Source organism: Grampus griseus, assembly GCF_964374135.1.
Source record: "Grampus griseus genome assembly, chromosome: 20".
NCBI classification, from domain to species: Eukaryota; Metazoa; Chordata; class Mammalia; order Artiodactyla; family Delphinidae; genus Grampus; species Grampus griseus.
In genome coordinates this window covers 55,375,453-55,397,983 of record NC_139014.1, presented here as the reverse complement: position 1 = coordinate 55,397,983, position 22,531 = coordinate 55,375,453, and the positions used below count along the sequence as shown (strand labels likewise).

General features: G+C 54.7%; 1 protein-coding gene across 4 annotated transcripts in view; it reads right to left on the bottom strand.

Annotated features, from left to right (window-relative positions):
• RHBDL3 (rhomboid like 3) overlaps nt 1-14,255 on the bottom strand; it is a gene marked incomplete at both ends in the record, with an annotated part of 42,977 nt that extends 28,722 nt beyond the window's left edge. For 2 of the 4 annotated variants that reach the window (XM_082679664.1, XM_082679665.1), the window contains 2 exons: nt 12,617-12,640; nt 14,145-14,255. In XM_082679664.1, the coding sequence (XP_082535790.1) occupies nt 12,617-12,640; nt 14,145-14,255 (135 nt within the window). The remainder of the gene's footprint in view (nt 1-12,616; nt 12,641-14,144) is intronic. The other 2 variants (XM_082679666.1, XM_082679667.1) reach the window with 1 other exon arrangement.
• Nucleotides 14,256-22,531: the final 8,276 nt, after the last annotated feature.

Here is a 22,531-nt window from a genome sequence, read left to right as displayed (position 1 = left end):
GAATTCACTGCACACGGAGGTGCTGCTGAGATTTTAAAAGGCAGACAGACGTCCGCGTGTGCATGACAAGGGAGCCCGAAGACCGAACCCACCTTTCCCTCTTTTCTGGATAAGGTCAGTGAAGACTATTTTCGGAAGGCTGATGCTGTGTGCAGCCTGTCTAAGACAATCCAGGAGAAAGAGCCAAGAGTCACAAGTCATGACTCCTTCAATTCTCCCCAGAACTCAACGAGAGAGGACCTCTCTAATGAGGCCTATTTAAACATCTGCCTGTGTACCCAATCCTCCACCCAAAATACCAGATTTCAGGGATGACACCTCTTCGGTTCCCACCATCGAGTACTTTAGGAAACTCACCTACCCTCCGTTCCAGAAAGACCTTTACGAGTAAAAACGCCTAATATTTGCTGAGTGTTTTCATGGGGCCAAACATCACACCAAGCACTTCATGTAAATATATGATTTCTTTGATCTCCTACCGCGACCTTATGAGCGGGTCCTATGATTAGATCTCCATGTCACAGATAAGGAAGCAGAGACACTGGAAAACGAGCACAGAGAGGTTAAGTGACATGTCTGCAAGTGGCAGAGCCAGGATTCCAGACCCGGGCAGCCCGGCACTGCCTCTAACCACTGGCTGCTGCTGACCGTCAGCCTCTAGGGCCTCTGCTCTGCTGCTCAGAAGCCAAATGTCAAAGGTCAAAGAGGTGAGTGCAGGCCCGGGAGCGGAGGGGCTCCAGGAGCCTCACGGGCCCACTCTACACAGATTTTTTAAGCAGGAAAGAGCTCAAACAGCAACAGTTCTGATCTCCTTATAGCTCAGACAGGAAATGACGCCTGGAGTGGCAAAGTGGAGATGGCAGCTAGGGAGGGTCTCCTTCTCTGCCTGGGACCCCTCCCGTCCCCACAGGCTGGCACTGGCTACAGGGACTCACCAGCCTGGCCCCTGCCTGGGCCCACGTGGCCCTCGTACTGGGTGGGCTGACGTGGGGGATGAGAAGCAGCCCTGAGCCCTGGGAAGATCCATCCCCTCCCTAACCCTCCCCTGGTGAGCACGGCAGGGGGCAGTGGGCTGCTCACAGCAGGGAGCCTCTGCTGCCCAGCCCGGGGGGAGGAAGCCAATCCCCGCCCCCGGGGCCCATCCGCGGCTGGGGTGGGGGGCAGTGGGGTGGAGGCGCTGGGATCAGGCAAGGGCCCCTCTCCCTCATTCCAGCTCCAGACAAAGGACCACCTGCTCCCCTGCTCTCCCTCCCCCTCCAGGGCTCCCTGCTGTCGTCCTAGTGACAGGGGCTGCCCTGTGGCTCCTCCCCCTACCCCCCACCAGGGCCTGCCAGGCCTGCCCCTAGCACATTACAGGCTCCAGACCGCAGAGAAGGAGCTGGAAGCCGGCCGAGCCTCCCTTCTCTGCCAAAACTCTACCTTTCGTGCCAGGGCCAGACAGCCCAGACAATGGGGGGGGTCATCGCTACGCTAATAATGAGGCCTCAGGGATGAAGGAGGGGGACTGGGGGAAAGGGTGGGAGAGGGAGGGAGGGGCCAGCTGCCTGGGCTCCACAGATGTACACGGGACACCTTCCAACCACAACCCCAAACACCTGGGAAGATGAGGGCAAGAGCCCCAGCTGACAGGGGGCAGGGGGCACGGGGCGGGGGGGTAGTGCAGAGAGAGGGAGCGAGGGGGAGACAAAAAGAAACACACAGAGAGGATTCGTGCAGAGGCGGAGAGAGGTGGGTACCACTGCCCTGACGGAGCTTCTAAAGGAGGCTGCGAGCAGCAAGGCAAAACCCCACTCTGGTCTCAGCCACTTACCAGTTTGTGTGATTGAGGGTAAACATCTCGAGTCATAACTGCCTCAGTCTCATTCATCAAGCAGGGGCGAGCGTGCCCTCGGGGTGCGCTGGGTTGAAGCAAACGCAGCGCTGTGCTCTCCAGGGCCCAGGGCCGCCCGGACTCAGTGTCCGGCTCCACTTGCCCCATTCAAAGCGAGGAGGGAGCAGCCCTGCCATGGAGGCTGGGCCGACCCTCCTGGACACCATTCCCGCCTTTGGGCCTCCTCAAGGGCAGCTTTGGGGACAGGATCATACAAGCACCGTGGTTTGGAGCTTTGGGGGTAACAAACCCTACAGATGCAATTTCCTTGTCAATAATGTACTGAAGGCCCCAAAGCTCCCCGTCCTGGGTGCTCCATGACCCAGATTCACCCACTTTGGACTCAAGGGGGGCTCTTGGAATGAGGTCTAGGCTGGGTGGGGTTAGTCTGGGGGTGGCGGGGCAGCGGGAGGAATGGGGCTGTGAACAGCCGCAGGCAGAGGCCCCTTGGAGAGCCAGGAGCATCCTTGCAGCTGCCTCCCCAGTGCTGTGCAAGGCCGGGTGTGTGTGTGCATGTGTGTGCGTGCGTGCGTGTGTGTGTGAAGGGGGAGTCCACATTCAGCCTGCGTGGAGGCTGTGGACACAGAAGAGGAGGAAAACACAAAGTGACGAGTGACCTTCCCACAGCTCCCGCCCACCTGCCTTGGCCTTGAAAAGAGCTTCAAGACTCCAGGGGCGCTTAATCCCACCAGCACCCAGCCCTCTGGCCCCTTAATCCTCTAGGTCGCCAGTTCTCCCCACCCCCGGCGCCCCACACACGCTCTGCCATATATATCCCATCTCCCGCCCTGGGCCCCCTCCTGGCTCACTTATGACCTTGGATGCAAAAAGGACCCACCGGATTCTCTCTGTACTGTTGCCACCCAGGGCTCTTCCCCTCCTCTGGGGCAAGGAGTTGGGGGAGAGTTCTGGAAGGAACCCCGGCCCCAGCTGCTGTGCCATCTTGGGCAGATCATCAACCACACTGCCTCACTTTCCCCATCCACCATGTAGTAGGAACTCTCCCTTCCTGGGGCGATGTAAGGTGGTCCGTCCCCAGCCCTGCATACCTAAGCATATGATATGCAAATGGGGGCTGGGGAAAGAGACATCCACAGCCCACACAGCCCATGGGAGCAGCTGATCTTCAATTCTGCATCCTTGCTCGGCCAAAGGGCTGACGGGAAATTTGGAATCAGGATGAGGCAGCTCACATTTGGGGGGGGGAGGGGGGGAGGTCTGTGCTGTAGGAAGGACCTGGTGACACTGGAAAGAAGAACAGCAGGTCAGGAAATTGTAAGTCATGATCCAGGAGAGCTGAACGGAACCTCAGTGGTTTTCAAACTGCTCTGCAGAGTTCTAGGGGCTGGGGGACTTCCGAAGCCCAGCAACGTGGGGCGGGGGTTGCCAAGCGGCCCCGTTCTGAGTCGTTTTCTGTGTTAGCCTTCTGCATACTGCCTGGTTGAACAGCAACGACGGTGGCTGTGTATGCAGAATACCTGCCAGGTATCAGGTGCTAACTCACTGAAACCTCAGGTCACCCCCCTATGTCCTGGTTTGTCTGGGACAGTCCTGGCTTCTTACACCTACTGTCTGAGCATGACTTTTTTTTTTTTTTTTTTGGCCGTGCCTGCACAGCTTGAGGGATCTCAGATCCCTGACCACGGATCAAACCCAAGACCCCTGCAATGGAAGCACGGAGTCCTAACCACTGGACCGCCAGGGAAGTCCCTGGGCATGATAATTAACAATGTCCCTTTCACCCTCAAAATCCTCCCAATTTGGATAATCAATTACGCAGTCCCCCCATTTAAACCTCACAACAACCCTACGAGGCAGGTGCTATTTTACATGGGAGAAAAACGAGGCACCGAGAGCAGAGTTGCCCAAGTTTGAAGAGCTGGTAATTGGTGCAGGTGGACTCACATCCAGGGGGACGGGCCCAGGTCTTGCACTCTCCCATCATTAGGATGCTGTGGCTAAAAAGGGTTCGAGAGACCCCAGTTCAGTCCTCCCATTCGTTCATTTAACAAATACTTGCTAAGGATCGACTACGTGTCTGGCATCACACTAGCTTTATGGACAGGGAAGCAGGTGCAGAGAGCAAAAGAAACTAGTTCAAGGTCACAGAGCAAGTTAGTGGTCAAGATGGAAATAGCTCAGGGTTCCTCCACAGTGGTTGGCTGGTCCAGCATTGATCTTCCTTGTTTTTCTCTGTCCTGTTCTGTCGTATGAAATATAAGTGGCTCAGGGTTTCCCAGTGTGTGTTTCGTGGAACACCAGGCCCAAGACGGTGCATGAAATAAGGGTGCTGTGGTTCCAGAAGTTTGGGAAGCCCTTTTGGAAGGGCGTGATGTATAAAACCATATTAAAGGTTCTTCAAGATCTTACAGTGGAGAATCCTGTCTGATTCTGTTCAGCCCAGCATTTCCCAAACTTACTGGGTCTTTGATCATAATATTTTTTCACAGTAACACTCCATGGGACACAATCTGGGGAAAATGCATGAATCCATAGCAGAGTTACTTTTCCCTTTTGTGAAACCAGGCCCCTTTGTCAGTGGTTCCGAACCAGCCTTTCGCCTCCACCTCATGAGTGGCACAGGCCCTCGAGGCAGCTGACACTTTGTCCGGAGTCCTCCAGCCAAGTTAGAAGCCTGCCGGATCCAGGCCCCAGCCAGAGGGTTGAGGAGGGTGCCAGGCCCTGCGAGTGGCCGAGGAGGAAGGGACTGGCCTAATGGGCTGAGCTGAGCTTCCAGGGAACCAAGCCCGCAGGGTCTGGGATCTGCCTGCTCAGCACCCAGGACAGCAGCGCCACTTCTCCCCTCCCTGCTGCAGGCCCAGGAGCGCGGCCAAGGCTTCAGAATCCACCCAGCGGCAGCAAAGCAGAAGAGAAAGAAGAAAGGAACATGTCTATTTTATAGCTCTTATGTTACGTGTGATCTGCAGCAACTCATTTCCAGGACAATTACATGTCTGGTCCCTTCTCTCTCCCAGGGGGACCTCTCCCTCTCCTTCATCTCGAGAGGTCTATGTCCTCCGTGAGGGGTGTGGGAGCGCAGAGGTAGCACCTGGGGAGCCATCCTTGTGCAGACCTCTCACGCCTGGAAGGTGGGGACCTGGAGTCTAAGGAAGCCTCCCATCTCAGGCCCCACTGTCCCCGCTCTGTCCACTGAGACAGAATAAGCCCTGGGAAAGGACCCCATGGTATGCGTGCCGGGGCAGAGGAGGGTGCAGGCAACTGCCCCTCCCCACTTAGGGGGTTACCATGGCTCATCTGCTGGCTCCCTGCATCATCACCCGGCTTCTGAGCAGAGCGGAATTAACGAGGCTGCCCAGGGGTTTCCAGCTCAGCAGAGCAGTCCCCATCCAACAGCCACAGCCCACCAGGGAACTCAGGCCCATTCAGGGATATTTACAGCCCCATAAATTAGGCCCAGGCCTGCAGCTGCTGAGGTCAGGAGGCGAGGTTAGGGGAGTAGCAGCTTTCTCTAGCGCTTCTGCCTTGCAAATGAAGATGCTAATTTGCCCCACAGAGAAAACCACCTCACACCATCCCCTGACTTTCCCCCCAGACCTGAAATACTCATTGGCACAAATATTTGATTGCTCTTATTCTCATATCAACCCTAGAGTATAAGTGTGATTCGTCCCATTTAACAGATATGGAAACTGAGGCACACAGAGACAAACGACTTGTCCAGAGGCACTTCAGTGAGTAGAACAGGGTACCATCGGGCCTGCTTTCAGCTGAAGCTAGGAGTGGATTTATAAAGACCTCAAGCCTCCCTGGGAAGAAGAGAGACCAGTTACTAAAAGCCAGGTTCTGACCCCTCCTGCTCTCCAGTCTCCCCACATGGAGGCACGAGGGGCTCTGGTGCTCCCCTGGGATTTGGCCAGGCATCTGACAGCTGGGGAAGCTTCAGCAATTCGATGATTCCCAGTTACATTATTTCTGTTCTTACAGCTGCCACCCCAGGGTTCTGGGGGAGGGAGCTCATCCCTCTCAAGGGGCTTCTCCCAGAAGCTCCAAGTCAGGCTCCTGAACATCCCCCCCTCATAAGTCAAAGAGCTGAACCCCAGGATCTGAGGTTGGCAGGCTGATTAGGAAGCTAGAACACCCTCCCATCAGCAGAGAAGCGGAGGACGTCCTGGCCTGAATCCAGGCTGAGCTGCTGGACAATTGGCAAATTTCCAGAAAACTACCCAGCTCTCTCTCTCAACACCTGGGCCGTGAGAAGAAGAGCTCTCAGACTTTCCCCGGAAGGCAGAAAGCTGGGGTCAAGTGGGGGCCGCCTCTTTCCTCCAGGCCTGCTCATCTCCACCCTGAGAGAGAGCCTCCTGGAGACCCTGCTTCTCCCGCTTCAAACCACAGAAGGCCTTGGAGGCGCACAGACTCTGAGGGGGCAGCTGGGGGTTGTGACTCAGAGACAGGCCCCTTGGGTCCCAGGAGCAGACGTAACACCTGTGCTGCCTCGCCCAGGTCCAACCATCAAGGACAACTGGGGACTGAAGCTGAGTCATGGCCATAAAGGTAGGAGTCCCAGGGGAGCTGCAGGCAGGGAGAGGTGGGAGGGTTCGAGCAGGGAGGGGTCTTAACCTGCCCCATCCCACCCCCTTCAGCTTAAACTCATTTCCTCTTGCTGCTTCTCCTGGAATCCACTAAGGGATCCCTCTGGTTCCCCAGAAAAGAGAGATCCAGGGAGAAGGAGAGGAGTGGGTTGTCCACAACTCAAGATGCACATCAGCTCACTTCCATAATAGAGAACAGCGCCTTGGGCCCAATCTCACAGTCGATCACCAGGAACTGCCAAATCTGAACACTGGGCAGAGCAGGCCCGCCCTGGGGTCTGGCCACGTGGTGCCCGATGCCTCATTCTCACCCTCACCCTCTGCCATGCAGGCAGCCAGTGAGCGGAGGGAAAATGCTTGGGCGTCCACATTCCCCCAGGCAGCCTCTATCCAAACACTTCTCTCCTTTCTTTGGAAAGTTCAGGAGGAATGTGGTTTTCCAGCTCCTGCCCTGAAGAAGTCAGTTTGATATGGTGGAAGGAACCCCAGACTGGGGATCTGGACACTTTGATTCAAGACCTAGAACTATTACGTGGCCAGAGGTTATTTTGAAAACAGTGTTAATTTCTTTAAATTCCAGTAACGCGGTAACCACCTCCATATTTATCAGGGGCTCACCACACACTGTGCCACGTGCTATACACACACCATCTCATCAGGCCTCACCACAGCCCTGAGGGCAGGCAGCTTACTGATGAGAAAACCAAGGCTTGGAGAGGTCACCCGGCTTGCCCCCTGTCACACAGCGAGGAGGAAAACTGGGACCCGAGGCAGACTCCGTGTCCTCGCCCCTGCCTGAGTCACTCAGGGTGCCAAGAAAGCAGACGGAAGCCTGCGAGGCCCGGGTGCAGGAACACCGGTCAGAGAGGGAAAGAAAGCAGAGCCGGGCTCTAGTTCCAGCTCCGACATTACTGCACCAAGTGACCTCAGAAGGTCTCGGACCTCTGTTTCCTCATCTGCAAAGTGAGCAGATCGGACAAGATGCTTCCACCGACCTTCTACTAATCCACAGTCCTTGAGGTGGCGGCAGCCCCAGAAGGGCTGACACAGGCGAGGTGGCCGCACAGTCAGGGCCTGCCCCTGGAGAAGACATTAGAACCCAAGACAACATGTGCAGGGACGTAGCTGGACTTGTTCACTCCAGCATGTGCGTGCCTGTTCCATGTCAGGCAGGCAGGAAGGCAGCGAGCAACCTCAGCTCCCTTGGTCCCGCTGCTCAACCGCTATCAAATGCATTTCTGGGAGTGGTCAGGGATAAAAGGGTTAATTCAGCATGACTGCTGGGGTCACTGGGCCAGGAGCAGGGTAGGGAAGCTGGCTTTGCGGTAGAAGGAAGTCCACAGACTTTAGGGGCCTGGACGCCACCTGATAAGGGGTTGGAGATGCAGAGCCTGAGTAAGGGAATCCCTCTCTGCTGGTTCATCCTGTGTCCTGGGGGCTGACTCTGGGGCAGGTGCTTTCTGTGCCGCTCTTCACTAATCCATGCAGCAGTCTCATCTGAACCTCTTTCCACCTCCCAGAATCCTCTTAAGCCAGCCTGCAGGGCTGCAAATGAGGCAGGCTTCAGGGTCAGGCTAAGGGAAGACCCTCAGGCTGGAGGCAAGGAGGCTGGACAGGGGAGACACTTGGGAAAAGCAAGCAGAAAAATCCTCCGGGCGCAAGAGTCGCTCTCTCTCCAGGAGCCAGGATTGGGAAGGAGCTGGTTTGGAGGCTTCGGCTTTTCCTATAGGGGCCTGGATCTCAGAAGCAGCCCTGTGCTTCTTCCAGCAAATTCTGGTTCCTGGTCAAAAGACAGTTGTCAAATGTCCACTGGGGGTTAAGACTCTGCGCTTGCACTGCAGGAGCCACAGGTTCGATCCCTGGTCGGGGAACTAAGGTCCCACATGCCACTCGGCATGGCCAAAAAAAAAAAAGTCCACTGGGTATCAGACATCACTAAGAGAGTTTCCACTTCCATTTAACTCCCACAGTCATCCCTGGAGTTAAAGATAACCCTCCCCATTTTAGAGATGAAGAAATTGAGGCTCGGAGAGCTCATGTTGCTTGACCCCAATCACAAAATCAGTAAGGCTTGAACCCAGGACTCTCTGACCCCACTTTCAGCGTTCTCCCCAGCAGCCCACGCAAGCAGCTCTGTGTTGTGTTCGTAGCATGTTTATAATTTTGGAGGGATAGTCGAGACTTGTCTGCTTCCCTTCTGGGAGATTAGCCAAGTTAGGGTCCCTTCTTGAGGTCTGGAAAATGCATGCTCCTAGTCGGGAGGGAAAAAGGGAGACAGGATCAAGTTCCTCTCAATTCTCCCTTTTCCCTCTTGCTTGTTTGAGCTTGGAAAGCAATTGTGCTCTGTTGACTTAACAGAACTCTGCTCCAAACCCTTTTGCTCATTAAACATTTGGAGATCTTGACGGCATTTGTAAGGGTGAACCTGGAAATGGTTTTCCAACCCGAGAAACCTTTTATGGGTTAACGGGCTCCAGCCCCATACCTGCCATGGACCTGCTATTTGACCTTGGGTCCTTGAGGGCATCTCCCTGGAGTTCAGGGAGGGACTGGGAGTGAAACTCTCAGAGCATAACCTGAAAAAGAGGAGCTTGTAGGAAACCTATGGGAGCAATAACTAAAGGGTACATTACCTGGGCACAATTGTCAATATCAGGGGAGAAGATCAGAAATCAAAAATAAACCTAACCACATATACAAATTTACTAAATGATACAATTTGTCAATATATAAAGGAAGGCTTTCTTGGGACTTCCCGGGCGGTCCAGTGGTTAAGACGCTGTGCCCTCACTGCAGGGGGCATGCATTCAATCCCTGGTTGGGGAACGAAGATCCTGCATGCCTCGTGGAGCAGCCAAAAATAAAAAAAAAAATTAACTAAGTAAATAAGTAAGTAAATAAATAAATTAAGCCTTTCTTAATAAGTGATGCTGGTGTAACTGGATAGGAATAGGATCTGGATGGAATAAAGAGTCAGACAATTTTTTTTTTTAAATCAGAGAAAAAACAGTAGGAAACAGAAGCACATATTTATGCGATCTGAAGAGGGAAGAAAAGTGTCTCGGCTCCAAAGCAACATAAGGAATCATGAAGAAAAGGCCCAACAGATTCAGCTGTAGAAAAATAAGACATTTTTACCATGACATTACACTATAATGACGGGTTAATATTTATGGTAACTTTAAAATCTAGTATTTAGGGAAACCACCCAAGGATATGAAAAGACAGTTTCCTTAAGGAGAAGTTCAAACAGGAAACAAACACCTGGAACATCTGGGGGTCAACGTGATGATCTTCAGGTGTCCTGTCTGTTGTAATTTCTGGGACCTGTGAGGAAACACTGGGGAGGGGGTGAGGTTGGGTGGCGTGTTACACCCCTGCTTGAGCAGACCAGACAAATGTCCAGGATGCCGGGGGTGGGCGGCGGCCAGGTAAACATCCAAGGGACTGGGGTCACCTGTTTTCTGCACCTCCAACTCCCCAAAAGGCATTCTGGCCATTGAGTTGAGGGGTGACCACATAGGACCAAAAGGCCAAGGTCATGGCTTCGAGCCCTTGGATCCAATTAGGGTCATGTTGGGTCAAAGGTACTCTACATGCTGAAGAACCAGACAGCACAGAGGCATCGGTCTAATTCCATTCCTAACACCTGGAAAAAGGTCCCAGCTGATCCTGGTTTGAAACCAGGTGACCACTGGCATCCCCCCCTTGACCCAAGATGGAAAGGAGGACCGACTGGGGCCAGCCTCCCAATCCAGTGACCTCGGGAAGGTGAATTCCAGGACCATATTAGTTTACAGGGATTCTGACGGATGTCATGTGAATCCTACCCCATTCAGCAGAGTTTGGCCCATCAGGGCTATTTCTGTAAGAAATCGTGGGAAGGCTGCCTGCAACCACCAGCCAAACGTTCTTTCCTGAGTGCACCAAGTTCACCATCACCAAATCCTTCCTTTAAGTAGGCCCAGAGGAAGAGTCAGAAAGGATAAGACCCCTCAGCTTTCCAAATAACCCGGCGTCCTTCTGAAGTTGTACATCCATTTATGAAGTTTCACACCGGCTTTGCATTCAGCCCTATCAGGGGAATGGTCCAGGTGGGCTGCACAAAGGAGGCGGAACAGACGCAGAGGGACTGGACATCTGCCAGAGGTCAGGCCCCCGCTCAGGAGCAGTTCTTCTCAAACACTAAAGCACCCATAGGAAGGAAAACAACAGAAACAGGCTGCTAAAGCCCCATGAGGGCTGGGGAGCGGGCCTAAGGCAGAACTGATCGTGAGAGAAAAAACTGTCCAGAGTTAAGTTTGGGGAGTTTCTTTCTGAGAATTAACGTTGTCTGTCCAGAATGTTTCTGAGTGGGCCTTCCCAGAAGCAGGTGGATGCTCTCTGTGACACCCGGGATCTCCCTGCAGTGGGACAAATGGGGTTTCATAGACCACGCGCTGACATGAGGTGCTATACAGTTTCTCTGCTCCCTCAAGTTCCAGATTCTTTCTCCTAAAAGTTTTCCTCCATTCGCCCAAATAGTTCATTTTACAATGTAAACACACACACACACACACACACACACACACACACACGCAGGGATTGGCAAAGGAAATTAATCAAAATGAGAAAGACACAGACAGAGGGAAAAAAAGAATGATACACTTTGTTCTAGGTTTGGATTCTAAATCTGGCAGGAGGTGTGAAGGGCTGGCAGCTTGCTGGTCGTGGCATCTGTGGCAGCAGGCAGCTCCCTCCTGCCTCAGGGCGTCAGGCCAGAAGTGTCTGTACTCCTAAGAGCCGGAGGGAGAGATGGTGTACCCCAGAGGGACAGGAGCGGCAGGATGCTCCCCAAGCCACAGCCAGGCCTTGTGTTGAGGTGGATGACAGCCCCCAATCCCCACCCCAGGCCCACCATGCCTTTCAAGCTGAATTCCGTGTTGTCAGTCCCACTTGGCCATCTGCATTTAGCTGACTCCTCAAACTGAACTGGTCTGAAACCAAAGTTGTCAATTTTACAAACCCCCCTGCCCCCAGCCTGACTTTTCCTTCTCCTCCTAGGTGCAGAACCTCAAAGTTATACATGTGGTTCACCTCATCTATTTGGGTCTAATAAGATCTTCCAATTCTCCCATCACCATGTCCCTCTTCCTTTCCACTCCCACTGTCATCTTCCAAGTCAAGGGCTTGTCTCCATTCATGGCAGCAGGCTCCTGGCCAGTTCCTCTCATCCCTGCAACCCATCTCACCTCTATCCCACTCTCACACAGGATCTTCCCAAAGTACTGCCTGGATCTGGTAACAAACTTGTCAAAAAAGCTTTCAAAGGCTTCCCCTGCCTCCAACAGGACGAGGTCTGGTCCGTGCTGCTTTTTCAGCTTTATCTACCTCTCCAACCCAACACGCTCCCTCTGGCCCAACCAGACTGGTCTCTTAAAGTCACACACACTTCATGGTATAGTCATTTTCACCCCAGGACCACAATGCTCACTATTCCCCCACACTGGGACAGCTCTTGCCACCTCTCCTTCTGCATCATGAAACGGGGAGGGAGAAGGAAACACATAACAACAGCACGCAACAGGAGTACCAAGCAAAGAAGAGAACCATTTCCCCGCTGAAGGTCAAATGTCCGTCTCCCGGTTCCAAAGCCAATGCGTGGCACTTCCAACTCCATCCACCACGCCTAGGCTCTAAGCATTGCGAACAATCACATACAAGTTTCCAGCTATGACTCCCCCATCCCTGCAGCAAAATTAGAGTAGAGTCAGCTTTCAGAAGTGCTCATATCGAGTCGCCCTTCAAGGATGGCAGAGATTTGACTTCAGTGGCTCTCTGATGGTGGAGGGGGAAGAGGAAAGGGGACGTTAACTTAAGCCCTTCCCCCTCCTCCCCAGCCCCAAAGGTGATCCCCTGGCATACAGAGAACGTCCCAGGCTTTCAATACATATTATCCAGTGTCTCCCTGGTATAAAGCCGGTCCTGGTGAAGTGGCGTTAGGAGGAGGAGGCAGGGAGGGAGGGAGGGATCTCTCAGGGGAGCCCCCCCGCCCCCCAAACCTGGAGAGCAGGACCGTTCATTTCCAGAGCTGCCTTAAGCCACGCCCCCACGTCACCGCCTCAGGAGTGCAGAGCTGGGGAAGCCCACGCAAGCAGGGAGACTGCGGGGAGGGCTGGAAGGAACGGGGTGGGGGGGGATTTAACTGCTCACATACCTGATCAAACAGGACTTTCCAGTGCTGGTAGAGAGGGAGGCCATGCAGGAGAGGAGGAAGAAGAGAGAAAGAAAGAAACACACTTATCACCAAGGCCTCTGTAGCCTCCCAGCGGCTGCCCAGGCTCAGGGACCCGCGCGGACAAGAGATCAGGAAAACCTGGGAGAAGCTTCCCAAACGAGTCTACACATAGCAAAGGTGGAGAACTCAGGTTGGGGAGAGACAGCGTCCCTCATTCTGGGACAGGCAGGAGGAGAGATCAGCAGAACAAGGGTATCCTCAACAATTCCGAAATAAAGTCGTCCAATTCTGTCCGAGGGCCTCTAATAACTTCTGCTGGCTAAAGCTTATCTCCGTGGGAATGCACGCCCAGGTGCAATTCCTGCAATTCCATCAGACCTGCTGCAACGGTCTCCACCTGCTGGGGGCCAATGACCCCTGTCAGGAAAATCCACCCCTGCATAAGCATTAACATTTTGCCTGTAGTTTGGGAGGAGGGGGTTTCCGCCTGCACTGAAACCCACCCCCGGCCTCTTTCCAGACTGAGTCTAAGTGATGAACACATGAGAGTCTGCCAGAGTGTTGGGGCCAGAAGCAAGTGAGGGGTTTAATCACAAGAGTTACAGGGGATACAACCCAATTCAGACTTTCCGGCTGAGGTCTGGCAGGTTGAGGGCCTGGCTTCACTTCCCTGTCCCCACCCTGAGAGGGAACGGGCAGGACGTCTGCCCAATATTTCACCTCTGTTAGCGGATTAACCTCGGGAGGAAGAAGCTTAAGAAACTCCAGTTCCCAGGACTCCCCAGTGCCGGCTCTGCCCACGGCTCCCAGGACCGGAGGGAGGGAGACACAGCAGATGGCAGGGAAGCCCTCTAGGGCAGCCCCTCCCTATCCTCGCCCAGGGGACCGTCGCTGGCACCGACGCGGTCTGGGGCTCCTAAGCCCCCCTCTGGGAGCAAAAGCGCTCCCAGCACTCCTTCTCTCCCTCCTTCGGCCGGGCTCAGGGACAGGGGCCAGCTTGAATTTCAATCACTGTCGCGACAGGGCAGGTGCCGGGCGGGAGCTAATCCGGGAGCGGAGAAGGGGGTCGCCAGACCGGTCTGCGCCGCCGGGTTCCGGGGACTCTGCGGCGCCCGCTCCTTCCCCGGACTCGGAGAGCCCGCAGGTCGCGAGTGGGAGGGGAGGGGAGCCAAGCCACTGCTGTGACGCGGCCGCCTCTGCGGGAAAACGCCGTGTCCCAGGCACTGCACCAGCCGCGAGGAGGGGTCTCCGGCGGCCGACGGGTCCCCAGCACGGCGGCGGGCGCTGCGTTCCGAAGGGAAGCCCGGGGAGCCCAAGCAGGGGGTGGCGCGCGCGTTTCGAGGAGCCCGGTCCCTCCGCCCTCTCTCGCCCGTGGGGACCCGGCCAATCCGGGGCTCTCCCGCGTCACCCTGAAACCTCCCAGTTGCCCCGCGGGGGGCAAGCCGGGGGCAGCTCTCCCCCTAGAGCCCCCCAGAAAGTTTGCCCGGGCGGGGGAGAGGGCACTCACGTCCTCCGGCGCCGCCGGCGGCCGCTCCTCGGCCTCGGGTTCCAGCTCCTCGATGCGCTCCGCCTCGGCGCAGGCGGCCACTGCGGGGCCCGGGCTGGGGTGCTCGCCCATGCCGAGGCGGCGTCCGGGGCCGGGCGCGGCTGCGGGGCTCGTCCCGGGGCTCCAGGCTAACTTTGCGCCGCGGCGGCCGCGCCGCTCGGAGCTCTCAGTGCGCGCCGCGCCGCCTCCGCGCCCGCCCCCATGGTCCCAGCCCCCGCGCCGCCGTCTTGCGACCCCGGGACGCCCGGCCCTCCGCCGCAAACTTCTCGGCTCCCGCGGCCCCGCCGGCCTCCGCCTCCGCCCCGGCCCTACGCCCGGCTCCGAAGCGAGGGCGCCCTTGGGCCGGCCCCGGCCTCCCGGCTCCCCGCACTGCCTTCCCGCTCCCCGCTCCGCACCCGAGTCTCCTCCTCCCCGCGGACTCTTCGGGGGCGGTGCGCAGGCGGGGGCGGGGCTGCTCCCGGGACCGCCGCCCCCTACCCCCCCACCCCCACCCCGGGCGCCACCACCCGGGCCAAATCGGTCAGAGCGCCGCGGCCCAGGGAGGAGAAGGGCTGCGGCGGGCTTGGCGGGGAAGTGGCTGCAAGGTCCCGGGCGGGGATGGCCCCATCCCCACCTGCCTCCACCCCGGGTTCAGGTCTGTCTCTCAGGACTGGGTCGGGGGTGGGGGTGCAGCGTCTACTTGCCGGGACCCACCGGGTTAAAGATGACTTGGAGGCAGCAGACGCGTGACGGTGGCAGGGGGAAGGTTTTCACTAAGTTGGCAATGTCGGAGTTAACTGGGAGTGAATTGGGGGCCGGAGGCTGGGAAGACAGGATGCCCTGACCACCCTTCCATCTCTCTTCACTTCGGTCTCAGATCCTGGGAGGTCCAGGCAGGCTCAGTAGTTTAGGGATGAGAGAACTCAGGGGAGTCCCGGACCCCAGACCCTAAATCTTTCCCTCCCCACACCCCAAAGCTATGTGACAGTGCCCTGGCTTCATTGGACCAGGTTGACAAAGGTAAGACCAGGGAAGTGCCCCAACTGGAAGAGGGGAGGTAAGGCAACTACAGCAAGTAGGAATCAAGTTAGAGCAGAGGAACAGGGGTTCTAAAGAAAACAATTGATGCCATTTCCCTGCAGGAAAGACCTCCCAGGAGAGACTGTCTCCCTTAAGCAGAGGCCGTGCCTGTAAATGGTGCCAGTGGCCGGCTGGGACAGGTGCCCAGCTCTTCCAGGGGGCTCAGGGATTCACTTCTGGTGACGTCCCACAGTCAGTCCCCAGCCCACACCTGCTTCCACCCCTCTTACCACCACCCACTCACCCACTGGCCTTTGCTCCTCTCCCTCTCAGAAACTGATGCTCTAATCCAGTAGTGAAAGTTGCAATTAATGCTCTCATCTTCGTAAAGCAAACACATGACCCCAGCCCCAGGATCCAACCTGTGACCATCTCACCTGACAATGACTGCTCCCCCTAAACACAGAGAAGGAAATTAACTCCCTTCTAATTAGTTGAGTTTGCTACAGACACCAATTTTCATCTCGGTTTCAGAAAGTGTGATCATTCCAACTATTTTTGTTTCTCACCACCCTCCCCCCCAACCCTACTCTACTAAGTCAAGATCCTGCCAAGATTTCCTTGTAAATAAAACTGCATAGGGTGTGATTTTGAAAACAGCCTTCAGGGGACAGAAGAGAGGCCGACACACTTCTTCGTGGAAAGAAGCCCAGGAGGACAAGGTGTGGCTGGGGGCCGGGAGGTCAGTGTCACTGCCGTTGACACCACCTGGGTGCTGGATGTGTTACACTTGGATCTTTGGGGCTGGAGAAGTGGGCCAGGAAGTGGGTGGTTCCAGGGGAGGGGGGAGGAGAAGAGCTCAGAGAGGGCTTGGTCTCTATGAGATGCCCAGCAGCCCTGGGCAGTGTTCTGACCCCAGCTGCCCTTTGGATTCTGCCTTTTCTCCAGCCCAGGAACGGCTCTTATTAACCTATCCAACTCTTTCATCTCCTCCAGTGGAAGGGACCTCAGCAGGCTCAGTTCAGTTCCCTGAACACTTCTTGAGCTCCTACTGAGTGCCCGTGACAGAACTTTGGGAAGGGAGAGGTGGATAGCATCCAGTGACCTTCAGGAACTGTTTAACTGGGGGTGACAGCCAGGGAAGTCCAGGGGGTACGGAAACCCAAAGGAGGGGGGTTCCTGTGGGTCCAAGAGGGCTTCCCAAAGGATATGCCCCAGAACCAGGCAAAGTGGGACATTCCAGGAGGGAACAGCATGGGCAGAGGCTGGGCTCGGGAAGCAGTGTGGTTTGGGAGGGGAACTACAAGCAGTTTGACAAGGCTGGAAATGAGAGCAAGGGGCTCAATGTAAAGAACCCAGCCTGGAGTGGAGGGTCTGAAGGGCTGGGAGTTTCCTGAGAAAGGGGCTTGGACTTTACCCTGAGGGCAATGGGGATCCATCGAAAGATTGTGAGCAGGAAAGTAATATTTAAAAAGATCCCTCCAGGGACTTCCCTGGCGGTCCAGTGGTTAGGACTCCAAGCTTTCACTACCGAGAGACCAGGTTAGAACCCTGGTCAGGGAACTAAAAAAAAAAAAAAAAAGATCCCCTCCAGAAGGCTGGCCTGAGCATAGGGAGATGAGAATGGGAGGTGCCGTCCAAGAGACTTGAGGGCAGCAGCGAGACTCTGGAAGTATCCAGAAGGGCATCTTCTTCTTCCTTCTGTCCTAGGAACATTTCACGCCACCTTGGCAGACTGTTCCCAAAAGTCTCCTAGGGAAGAATTCCTGACCTCTAGCCAGAATCCTCCCTTCGGGAGATGGCTTCCCGCTCCCTGGCCCCTGCTGGAAGGAGCATGGCCATCTGGACTTGGAGACGAGCTGTGACATCCATCATCCCCTGTGGACCTGAGGCCACACTCACCTTTTGCCCTCAGTGTTGCCTCAGCCTCACCAGCCAGCTCATTGCACCCCTCAGCCCCAGGGGAATGTGCAACTGGGAATAACCCACTCCCCAGCAGGCAGTGGGATGTAGAGCCTGGGTCCCGAGGCCCGGAACCTCTGAGGGGTGGGAGTGGCCAGGCTGTCTGATAGCTTTTGTCCCACTCTGACACAACCTGAGGACCAGCACATTCTGAGCCCTGCTGGGGACAGAGGAGAGAAAGGGCACGGTGACCACTCACTTTCACCGAACGGTGCATGGCCAGGCACTCAGAGATGTTCACGGGCTCTGCCCTAGGGAACCCCGGACCTACCTGGAGATGACAGCAAGCAAGGACCTGGAGATGACAGCAAGCAAGGGCTGATTGGCATTTACAACCTGCTCTTCATTTTGTAAGAGCTCTACACTCATGACCTCTCTTGAAGTTCCTATCCAGATGCTAAGTCAATGCAGAACAGGATAAGAGCTTGGGAGAGAGCAGTTCAAACCCTGAAGGATCAAACTGAGCTCAGAGGGGCAGGAGCGTGCTATTGAGATGAACCTTGAAAGGGGGGCAGCTTTGTGTGGAAGGGTTTCTCTGTAAAAGGAGCCACTGCAGTAAAGGCACAGAGACAGGAAAGCCAATGACTGTCCTGGGAACAACTCAGTGGGTGAGCACAAAGTGGAGATGGCCAGGTGGGTGAGAAACTGTCACAAAAGTCTTTGAGTACCAGTCTGAGGAGGCTGGACCTTGCTTAATGGGCGATGGAGAAGCAGTGGTGGCTTCTAACCGAAGCATTTTAGGAAGATTAAGTTGGCAGAAGCCCAAGAGAGCAATTCATCTAACACATTGCGAGTGTCCATTCTTTGCCAGACCCTGGCCGAGGTGCTGAGAATACAAAGGGAATAAGACCCAGGCCCTGGCCTCCTGGGAGAAAATTAGATAATCCTCTAATTACAGCCCAGTGGGATAAGTGAGGAAGAGCTGTCTGGGGGCTGAGTGTCTAAGATGCACCCACCAAGACAGGGAGGGGGTTTGCTTTAAGGACCTGATGTTCTGACCTGGGGTGGGGGAGGGGCTGGAACAATGGGGCTGCCATGGGGAACCAGGAAAGCCAGGAGGAACCACTGGGAGAGGGAAGGCGGGCGGTGAGGGGAGTCCGGAGTTTGTTTGTGGACACGGTGAGCTAATTAGAAGCCAGGGAAGAAACATTAAGGGCTGTAATTACCGCTCAAAGCAAATGGCAGCACCGAGAAGGGGGGTAAACGGGGGTGACTTTCTCTCCAGAACCTCTCAGGCTTCAACAACAGTTTCCCACCCAACAGCCCACACCCTTCAAGGTCCTTTCTCTCCCCAAAGCAAACCTAAACTGACCCTCACAGTCCCCCCTGCCCGCGTGGAGCTCCATCTTCTGAGAACCCTGCAAACAGCCCCGAGTTGCCTGAGATGAAGACATGAGTTATTTTTGACTGAGATCCAAGCCCCGGCCCTGAATTCTTTTGTCTTCCAGGAATCCCCCAGTCACGTTTGAAGTCTGCAAGTCCGAACAGCGGTCACAGCTCAGGGAGGAGACCGCCACTTGGAATCCAACCACCCTCCATCCCCAGCTCCAGCATTCTTCCATTATTGCCCGCTGTCGAGGAGATCAAACAGAACATGACTGCTAAACGGACTTTTTTTTCCCCCGCCTTTCGTCTCTTCCTCTCTCACACCAGGGCCAATTTTCCAAGGAACTTAAATCATTACTGAAAGACGTCTAGGTCCACAGACACCAAGCCCTTTCAGAGACAGGCGTGGGCACCCAAAAGTGAAGCTCAGAAAAGCAGAGGAAACGTTCCTGGTTCCAAGATTTAGCCAGCCCCACATTCAGGGAAACTCTCAGCTACTTTGCTGGGTCTCCCCTTCCTTCTCTGCCGTCCCCAGGGTCCCATTTCTGGATTGTCTTTGGGCCTCCAACAGTCTGTGTGACCTTTGGTTATGCCATAGGCAGGCCCTGTGTCCTTAGCAAACAGCACGTTCATGTTCAGTCGTGTGCCTCTCTGATGAATGCTCTCTCCTCCAGAAGCCTTTCCTCAACCCTCCAAGCCCAAATGGACCACTGCTTCCTCTGGATCACTTTTTTCTTTTGACCTTGCATTAAATTATCTAAGTTTTGTCTTCCTTGTATGAAAATATATTTTCCTTGAAGGAGAGATTATGGATTATTCAATTTTGCACCCATCACAATACACAACATTGCACACCGTAGGAGCTGAACAAATGTCTGTTTAATGAAAAACAGAGCATGTGTCTTGATCTGACATGGAGTCTAATTACATAGTTATTACTCTCAGCCCTCAACAAGAAACAAGTTTTATGTTATAGAGAAAAGATTTTTCTGCATAATAAAAATACAATTGTATCCCTGCTGCCTTTATTTCAAAGCACTTACACATTTGTCATTTCATTCCATCCTCAAAAAGCTGGCCTTTTTGAGGTAGCAGAACAGGTACAAATGGGGACAGTAAGATCCCCAGGCCCAGAGAAGGTTCGATTCTCCATTCCTCTCACCAAATTTCATATTTTAAGAGTGAAAGGCCAAAGCCCCGACCACTGCCCGCAGTGACCTTCTCCCAAGGCAAGCGGGTGGGGTTAAGTCAGGGCACCCGGGGAGGGCTTGTCCAGCTGCAGGCTAGTAGGAGTCAGAACAGGGGGGGTGTCTCTGGCTGTGGAGCAAAGCCATTGGATTGTTTTTCTGCTTTGTTTCTGTTAAGCTACATGTGCAGTGCCCCCAGGAGGGGGACTGCTTTGCTGTCACTCCCCACTGCACAGAGCCAGACATGAGTCTGTGCAGAGTGAAAGGGACAGAGAGTCTGGAGGCAATTTGTCCCAAAGCCCGTGGTGAACGTCCTGCTTGAGGGGCCACTTCACGAGGACAAGACTTGGTTCTGTCTGCTTACAGCAGAATCTCTGACTCCTAGAACGACTCCTGGCACCTAGAAGATTCACAGCAAGTATGTGCTCAGTGAATGGACCTGTCCTATGCATACTTCTCCAGGCCTGGGGAAGGCCTCCCAGATATCAGAATTCCTGGGAACTCTGCCCAGTGTTTGGCCTCAGAGGACTTCCTTGGCCTCCTTCAGGGAAGAGTGTCCATTAATCCAGCACCTCCTCTGGTGAGGCGCTATGGGGAAGAATGCCTTGGGGTCCATAGGCAGGCTTGCTTGCTTTCTTTTTTAAAAAATTTTTATTTATTTATTTATTTATTTATGGCTGCATTGGGTCTTCGTTGCTGTGTGTGGGCTTTCTCTAGTTGCAGTGAGTGGGGGCTACTCTTCATTGCGGTGCTTGGACTTCTCATTGCAGTGGCTTCTCTTGGTGTGGAACACGGGCTCTAGAGTGCAGGCTCAGTAGTTGTGGCACGTGGGCTCAGTAGTTGCGGCGCATGGGCTTAGTTGCTCCGCGGCATGTGGGATCTTCCCGGACCAGGGATCGAACCCGTGTCCCCTGCACTGGCAGGCGGATTCTTAACCACTGCACCACCAGGGAAGCCCCACAGGGAAGCTTTCTGATGATGAGTTCACAGCAGCAGAAGCAGCAGCAAACACCAGGCAGAGGAGTGAGACAGCGGGCACTCAAATCTGTTTCCTCCATCTCTCAGCCACTCAGCCCAAGTGAGGCTGTGTGAGAACTTCTCAGTACACATTGTAAATACCATCTGTCACACTGCCTGCCCAGACGCGGCTTTCTTCCCTGGAAGGGAAGCATTCTTTATTATTTATGCAGAACGCACCCTACTTAAGTGCTGTGCCACCAGGAGAGGGAGAGAAAAGCCCAGAAGAGTCGAAGACTCCAGGGACCCGCTCCTCGGATAGCAGCTGGTCATGGGGGCTTGGTCATCCTCTTTCTGGGGTGGGGGTGGGAGGTGAGCTCTCAAGTCTCCTGGGAATTAGGAAGCCTGCATTCTCGTCCTAGTTCTGCCACCAGCTTGCTGTGCGACCTTGGGCAAAGCAGCTCAACCCCGTGGGCCTCCATTTTCTCATTTATAAATGCAGAGGTCAGATTAGATGACTTGTGACACCTCTTCCAGCAGCTCTGCAGTTCAAGTGTTCTCACTCTAATCCTTTGCTCTCCTGCTGTTTGCTCAGAAGCCTGTTCATTTTCAATCATCCCTTCCACCCAGGCTGGCCAGGGCAAATACAGATCAGGATGTGATTCCTCAGCACTTGCGAGCAGGCCCAGGAGTCAGCAGACCTGGGTTCTTGCCCAAGCTCTGCCACTATTTAGCCATGTCACCCTGGGGAAGGCACAGTTTCCTAACCTCAGTTTTGTCTTCTGTGAAACATGTGGGTGGGACTAGGAGATTTCAGTAGGAGAATCCACCTTGAAATTCCGTGATCTCTGATTTCCCCTCCCAAAACACTGCTGACAAACATCTTGACAGCCTGAGGCTCCAGACACAGAGATGAATTAGACCCTCACTGAGGTCTAAGACAGGTGGAGAAGACATGCTAAAATGCTAGAAAAAAAAAACAAACTGCAGGTACAATGTGATGGGTACAGAGTAGAGATATATACAAAGCATGTGGCGGCGGAAAGAGGGTCCAAGTAAATGATGCCAGAGCTGAATCTTAAAAGACCAAGTAGGAGTTGGCCAGGTGGATGAGGCTTGATGCGTTCAAGACAGAGGGAGCTGCGTGTACTAAGGCAGGAAGGTGTGAATCTGCATAGAAACTGCCCGCTTGTTGTTACGGTGATGGAGACATTCTGGGAGCCTTTGCATTGACTGCTTCCTCTCCCACTCCTCTGGAACAATCCAGTACTCCCTGGATGGGGGTGAAGGGGCTTATGGGTGATGGCTCAGCTTGGCCTCCCTGTCCATAAAGCATATCACCAAGGAGATGAGAGACTCGTAAGTCTCCGCTTCCATCTCCTGCCTTTATCAGTTCTCTGAATTAGAATCAGTAAAGCAGGCTGGAAATAGGGGGCTGGCTCCAGGGGCTCCAAGGTGACCCACAGTTCTCCAGCCTTGTACACCATCAGGCTGGGTCAGAGGAGGAATGTGGCTTTGTGCAAAATGGGGGCCAGCGGCTGGCTGGCATGGGCAGTCTGGGTTTGCTGGGCAGCCTCCCACGTGCGGCCGGAGCACGTGACCTGTCCTACAGCTGTGGTGGCCTGTTGTGGCTCCTTGGGGAGCTGTCCAAGTCCTCTTCAGAGAGATGGAGTTGACCTGTCCCTTCTCTGTGAAGGACGTCCTGCAACAGAAATGTGCTTTTCCCCCCCGGCCTCTCAATCTGGCTGCTGCGGCTCCAGTCTGCAGCTTGTATGCCTGCTCTGCATACTCCCATAGACACAAGAACAGCAGAGAGGAGAAACGCACGCATCCAGGACATCCATTAGCTGTGAACAGCCTCACAGGCTGTGAGCCATGGGGTTGACCAGGCTCGGGGAAAGCCTGTGAGGCACCAGT